The sequence below is a fragment of the Grammomys surdaster genome, unplaced genomic scaffold, assembly GCF_004785775.1.
Source record: "Grammomys surdaster isolate TR1022 unplaced genomic scaffold, NIH_TR_1.0 126187, whole genome shotgun sequence".
NCBI classification, from domain to species: Eukaryota; Metazoa; Chordata; class Mammalia; order Rodentia; family Muridae; genus Grammomys; species Grammomys surdaster.
The window spans coordinates 3,124,512-3,131,616 of record NW_021620993.1 but is presented as its reverse complement, the minus strand read 5'-3'; the positions used below and the strand labels follow the sequence as shown (position 1 = coordinate 3,131,616).

Here is a 7,105-nt window from a genome sequence, read left to right as displayed (position 1 = left end):
GTGTGCTACCACAACTGGCTGCATTACCGATTTTACCCTGACAGACAGCAATAGACTCAACTGAATACTTACTTGGGGCTACTACCTGGGAGAACCAACTTAGGGATTAGTAGTATGTTGGTAAGGGACCTTCAAGCATTCTGTGTGCCCAAAAGTCAAAGAATAAAACCCTCCCACTGCTCCACGAGTCTTGGGAAGAACTGCTGAGCTGTTAAAAACAGCATCGAGGCTGGCTCTTCACCCAAACCTTCTGAAGAAGGAAGCTGCCTTTTCTTACTCCACTAAGTGAAACCATGAGTGACAGGCTCATTTCCAAACAAGCTATGGTAAATAATCTCCAGAAGAGAATCTCCTCCAAGGAAATTTAGCATTTTAATTAATGTGTTATAAATAGAACACTGACAGCCATACATTAATATGCTTGTTTTGATAAACTAAGCCTTAAAGTCATACTGTCAAATACAACTTCAGAACCCCCTGCAATAAAACGCTCAGTTTGCTATCTTGAGAGACTGTCTTATTTCCTTTGGTTTACAATCCATGCTATGGAAAACTGAATATAATACTAAATCTACCATCTATTCCAGATGCTCTATAGAAAACTGAACCACTGTTAGGTTTTAAGAATACAGCTTTAATTTCTTGGTCACTTTTGATCATATAAATATATAAATCTTAACAAGGTAACACTGTTCACTGTAATAAAGGCCATAAAAATAACAGCTCTGCCATATTGCACAGATAAATTAACTCAGTTGGCTTTCCCAGGCCCCCTACCAAAGAGCTTTCGAATCAGAACTGGAAGACATAGGGATCTACGCTATTGACATCGAATACTGACGAAGTCAAGTCGTTTACAGAAAATAAACTTTAACATTTCACATCCCGGCATCATATACGTCAATTAACAGGATTTCTTAACACTCGGGACAAGAGTCTCACTGGAGTCTTCCTACGGTAGAGATGAGAGCTCAGAGTTGCGGTCTGTCACCGCAGCCAGGGAAGTGGTCCTCTGTCCGAAACAGGACTGGCGGCTCGTACACCGCGCGCTGGGGCCCAGTGGGCGCCGACTTGAAGAGAGAGGGAACGCTGATGGTATGCAGCAGCCTCCGGAAGGCCCGGGGGAAGGTCCCCAGCTCGGCTTCGGCCTTGGTGACCTGCTCTTCCATCCTGGCCACGCTGCTACCGATCATCCTCACGAAGGCCTCTAGCTTGTCGATCCTGCCGTAGATGCGCCTCATCTCCGCGGCTTTGGCGTGGATCCGAGGCACGCCCTCGCTCACCACATGAGACGAGTCTCCGCGAATCATGTCCAGCATGCCCACGAACTCGTCCACCTTGGCCAGCAGGTCCTCCAGGCTGGCGTCCAGAGCCTCCACTTCGGGCCGCGGCCCCGTGGCAGGGAGCAAGCTGGAGGCGTAGCCCAAGGCGGCGCGGCGCAGCAGCGGCAGGTCGCGGCCCGGCGCGTCCTCGGGGCCGTCATCTTCCCACGGCCCGGATGCGCTGCTCTGGCTCTGCGATACGTGGCCGCTGTCCCCGCTCCACGCAGCGCCCAACGGCTCGGCGTCCTCAGTCGAGACCTCTCGAGACAGGGTTCTGACAGCAGGTCCTTCCTCCATGGCCCGCCTGGCCGCTTCCGGTGCTAAGAGATAGCGTCACGTTCTGAGATCTCTGCTTCCGGCGCCTCCTAAATACGTCACACCCCACCAACCAACTAATCCTACTATCCACAGGCCCAGAGAGCCCAAAGGCTTCTGTCTGCCTTGTCTGCGCGTTCATGCTGTGTGCTGGTAGAGTTTGCACATATTAATAATCCAAAAAGGATGACAGAGATTAGATAATAGATTGAAAGATGGGTAGATGACAGATAATAAATAGATGATAAATAGATTAGACTAGTAGTGGCGCATGCCTTTAGTCACAGCACCCAGGAGACAGAGGCAGACAAATCTCTTTAAGTTCAAGGCCAGCCTGATCAGTTTCAGGCCAGCCAGGGTCTCAAACAAGTAAACAAGCAGACAAATCAATAGGTGACTGATTTGATAGGTAGATCAATGGTAAATTGATAAGTGATAGTGTAAGAGAAATACACTAAAGCAGACTAAGGATGTCCATAGAGACCTTTATGCATACCTTCACAGCCAGGTAGCCTCTGTTTCTCCACCTGCCCTGTAGCCAGCCAAGGCTAAATCTCCGTAGATGGAAGGATATTCCAAAGCCCTGCCTAGGAATTGGGGAACTCCAGGTGTTTGCGCTCAAGAGTAGTACAAATTTCTACTCATTTTAATTATTAAAGGAAGCAAAATGTGAGGTGACATTTACAATTTGTTTAAGCAAATACAAGTACAGGAAATATACCTGGTGCTATCATCTTTGGTCTTGTGAAAAGAGCCAAGAATATTCCTCCTATTTGTCTTTCCCACAGAGATAACATGGACATGACTGGACATTCCTTTCATGTTCTTGCTTTCAAGTGTATTCACGTATCACAGTTTGTGCAACTCTTTCTTGAAGGCTACCTTGTGGGAAGAACATTCTACATGCTGCCCTAGCGACAGTTCACAGTAAGTTCACGGCTTTCTTAGACTGTTCCCCACATCTGTCCTCTGTGTAGTACCGACCAGCACCCATATGAGGCTCCTGCCTGCCTCAATTCCTTTACCAGTGATAGCAAAATAAACTGTAAGCAAAAGCAAGAACAGTGGAACACAAAAGTCATCCTAACAAGTGGTCATCTCAGCCTCCTTACAAAAGAAGTAATCCCTCCCAAGCATGGATCACAAGATGCTTGGAAAAAAACAAAGATAGGAATAAAATTCTTAAAATTCTCAGAAACATCTAAGGTGGCATCTCCTAGACCCATGCAGTTTGGCAGGTCTCTAGGAAATGTAGGACCTTATTCTTTGACACTGTCACGTGAAGACAGGTGTAAGGCAGAGATGGCCTTGTCTTTATGGGATTTGTAGTGGGCGCTTTGTCCAAATGGCCTGAACCCCATTATCAGGAAATGTAAACCAGATCCCCAGAAGGAAAGAGTTGAGAAAGGTTTGGGCTGTTTACTATTGACACACTCATACACAGGTACCCACACACATCCCACAAAAGGCTGGGTGATGGAGACAGTTGGAGTTTTGTTAGGTGTTAAACGTATCCTCTTCCTGGGTAGAGTTCATATGACCTCTTACCCCACTGGGAATTAGGAATTAGAGAAGAAGAAAAACAACTTTGAGCAACAAAATAGAGAAAACTACAAGCTACTTCATTTCTTCACCATGTCGGTCTGTCTGGGTCAGCTGACTGGGACCTGAAGCACATTGAGGAGGAACTTGCCATGGAGACAGTGAATGTCAGCCTTTCATAGGCCAAGATAAGAAGGAGGAGGAGGAGGAAGAGGAGGAGGAGGAAAAGGAGAGGAGGAGGAGAAAGAGGGGGAGAAGAAGAAGAAGAAGAAGAAGAAGAAGAAGAAGAAGAAGAAGAAGATTACTTCCTGGGCTGGAGAGATGGCTCAGCTGTTAAGAACACTGGTTGCTCTTCTGAAGGTCCTGAGTTCAATTCCCAGAAACTACATGGTGGCTCACAACCATTTACAACATGATCTGATGCCCTCTTCTGGCATGCAGGTGTAAATGCAGATAGAGTACCCATGTATGTTTTTAAAAAAGCAAAAAAGAATCCTACTTCCTTAATCCACTGTCCTTATGTGGCATACTTGCCTTTTAGAAACATCTGGAAGGCTTAGTAACAGCTTCTCTCTGGCATATTCTTGCTTATTTCTCTTTGCTACATTCACAATCTCCTCTGTTTTGCTTCGGTGTAGGTTTTCTTCCATTTTCCAACACACCATGCTTAGACAGGCATACTTCGGATAACTGTCCTATTAGAACTGGCATTTATGTTCCATTGGGTGGTTTTCCAATATTTCTTATGCTGACCTTGATACAGATATAGATCTCCAATGCATTTGGGCCTTCAAAGATAACTTGCATTAGAGGAAGTTGTTTCACATATTCTCTCTCTGATCTGTTTTGAAGGGAGAAACACAGCTGTGTATTTTGTGTTCATCTGTGTGACCTGATCATTTTCTGGCACCTTTCAGCCTGTGGAAAAATAATGATCAGGTCACACAGGTAACCTCAAAATACACAGCTATGTTTCTCTCTTCAAAATGGTAATGAAATTTAGATAGAGAATAAGAATAGTACGTTACTGTCATAAAGTCTTCGCTGTCAGAGGGGCTTCAGAGAAGAGCGTCATGGATGGACAGAGATGCAGGAGAAAGGGGGAGACAGTATCAGGGTCCAGGCAGTAGATCTGACAGGAATTCAAGGTCCAAACCAAACACTTGCTGAGTATTCATTTGCCTTTGACTTAAAAGACTTCTCCAGAAAGCTGAATTTTGGCTGGAAGGTGCTGGTGCATGTCTTTAATCCCCGAACTTGGGTGGCAGAGGCCGGAGTTCCAGGACAGCCAAGGCAGAGAAACTCTGTTTAAAAAAAAAAAAAAGGGGAATGAAAAAAATTCTTCCTCTAGTCCTCAAAGTCAAGCAGAATGAACTTCATATAGTTTGTGAGGCTCCCAGTAAGTACTGTGTGAGAGAATGGCTTCGGGAGACATGGCAATGCAGTGAGAACAAGCCTCAGGCTTTCCCCCAACACCCAAGCCCTTCCCTTTCAACACTGACATCTTCTTTGAATGATGAGATGCAATCCTATCTAAGGCACCAGCAAATGCAAGATGTGATTGGACAGAGGTGGACAGAAATGAAAGAGTGACTTCTCTGGGCCTTGAAGGTGGAAAGGGAAACCAGTACTGGCATCCGAGGGGCAGGGAACAACAGCCTGAGTGGAAGCCCCTGGTTCCAGGCTGGGAAACAGTTGTTGGGTAGCAATTTACACAGGGGGACCATTTACTCTGGGGGAACAGGATGATGGAGGTATGCAGGGGTAGGAGGTCTTTATTCAGGAATCCGTTCATTGTCACAAGACTGCACTCAGTGGGGTCTCTTCACTCCAGAGTTTTGCTTATAATCATAGTCAGTGAGGCAAGCTTCGGTTCCTAGAACTGAAAAATGTGATTTGATAAGAGTAAATACACATGGGGGCTGGAGAGATGGCTCAGTGGTTAAGAGTACTTGGCTGTTCTTCCAGAGGTCCTGAGTTCAATTCCCAGCAACCACATGGTGGCTCACAACTATCTACAGTGGAATCTGATGCCCTCTTCTGGTGTGCATGAAGACAGAGCACTCAGATACATAAAATACACAAATAAATCTTTTTTAAAAGAAGAGTAAATACACACTCATGGGCTGGAGAGATGGCTCAGTGGTTAAGAGCAAGGGGCTGGGAAGGGTCAGGTGGCCTTTCCTGGCAACATCAGTCAAAAAAAATACTGTAACCACCCACCCCAATGTAGGTGTGGGATTTTTTAGTCTATTTTATTTGGGTTCTAATATCTACCACTCTTCTCCACACTAATCCCATCCAACACTTGCTGGGTGTTCAGAGTCCAAGTGCAGTCCCCAGACATTTTTCAGGCTGATCCTTTAAGCACAAAACCATATCCTGGGTTGAATACTTCAATTTACAAAAACAGTTAGCCAGAAGTGGAACTACAGGAGCCAAAAAAAGTTTAGTTCATTTAGGGACTTCCACAGAACCATGGACTTTGATGGATTAGGTCTTTGCTTTTGTCTTGGTAGGTGTTGTTGCCTATGTGCTGGGTTCCAGGGCTTCAGTAAACCTTTCATCATGGTGTCAGTTGTGCTAAGGTATGGGGTCTATTACAATGATAATATAAAAGTAACTAAGACATTCAGAGACCCTGTCTCAAAAATGTATATTGATAAAAAAAAGACACCTGATTTTGACCTCTGGCCTCTAAACATGCATATACACACACATGCACATGCACATGGATACGTGCGTGCAAGCACACATGCAGACATCATATGCATCATACACATGTATACATAGTAACAAGCATATACATGTATTTGGGTTTTTTTTGTTTTGGTTTTGGTTTTTTGAGACAGGGTTTCTCTGTGTAGCCCTGGCTGTCCTGGAAGTCACTCTGTAGACCAGCCTGGCCTTGAACTCAGAAATCTGCCTGCCTCTGCCTCCCAAGTGCTGGGATTAAAGGCGTGTGCCACCACTGCCCGGTGCATATACATATTTTAAAAGCTGATGACAATAGGGACTGGAGGGATAGCTTTGTGGTTAAGAGCACTTACTGTTCTTGTAAAGGATCTGGGTTCAGTTCCTCATACCCACATCATATGGCTTATAACTGTCTATCACTATGGTTCTAAAGGATCTTATCCTCTCTTCTGGCCTCCGAAGGCACTAGGTATGCATATAGTGTATAGATACACACGCAGGCAAAACACTCATGCAGAGATAATTTTAAAAAGTCTTAAAAACATTTGTCTGTGTATAAGTGTTTTGTCTGCGTGCATGTCTGTGCACCATGTGGATGCCTAGAGACTGCAGAGGTCAGAGAGGGTGTTGGATCCTGTGGAGTTGTGAGCTATCGTGTAGGTGCTGAGAGTCAAACCTGAGTCCTCTGCAAGAGTAAGTGCTTTTAACCACCAAGCAGTCTTTATAGCTCCCAAATAAATCTTAAAACAAAAAAAATCTGAGCACATAAGTAGGCATTCACACATCTGTATACTATAAACAGATGTGCATATCTCCTATGTCTAGATGATAATATATATACATGCATATATATATATGAATAATATTCATCCAACATATATAGTTTTAATTTTTTTCAGCATCTCAGACATCATCCTAACCTTGTTTGCTTTGAGAGCTTTAAGTCTTCTGAGTCATCTTTGTGTATGCACATATGTCTGCCACGTGTGTGAAGATCACCGTGGAGGCCAGAAGAGGGTACTGGATCTCCTAGAACAGGCTGTGAGCCACCTGAAATGGGTGTTGAGAAGCAAACCAGAGTCTTCTGGAAGAACAGCAAGTGGGCTGCTCCTTTAAGCACAAAACCATATCTTAACCACTTAGCCTTAACCACTGGGCCATGTCTCCAGCCCTTTCTGATATCAATCTTTTTTTTTTTTTATTCACTTTACATCCCTCTCACTGCCCTT

The 7,105-nt window shown here is 44.7% G+C and overlaps 1 protein-coding gene across 1 annotated transcript; it reads right to left on the bottom strand.

The window, feature by feature from the left end:
• Window positions 1–353: 353 nt before the first annotated feature.
• Window positions 354–1,645, bottom strand: Bloc1s4 (biogenesis of lysosomal organelles complex 1 subunit 4). Its single transcript, XM_028758273.1, has one exon. The coding sequence runs from the start codon at window positions 1,617–1,619 to the stop codon at window positions 972–974; it is 648 nt and encodes a 215-aa protein (XP_028614106.1). The 5' UTR covers window positions 1,620–1,645; the 3' UTR covers window positions 354–971.
• Window positions 1,646–7,105: the final 5,460 nt, after the last annotated feature.

Bases quoted from the DNA above. Each gene is read 5' to 3' on its own strand.
- Bloc1s4 (XM_028758273.1), bottom strand. From the start codon at position 1,619: ATGGAGGAAGGACCTGCTGTCAGAACCCTGTCTCGAGAGGTCTCGACT.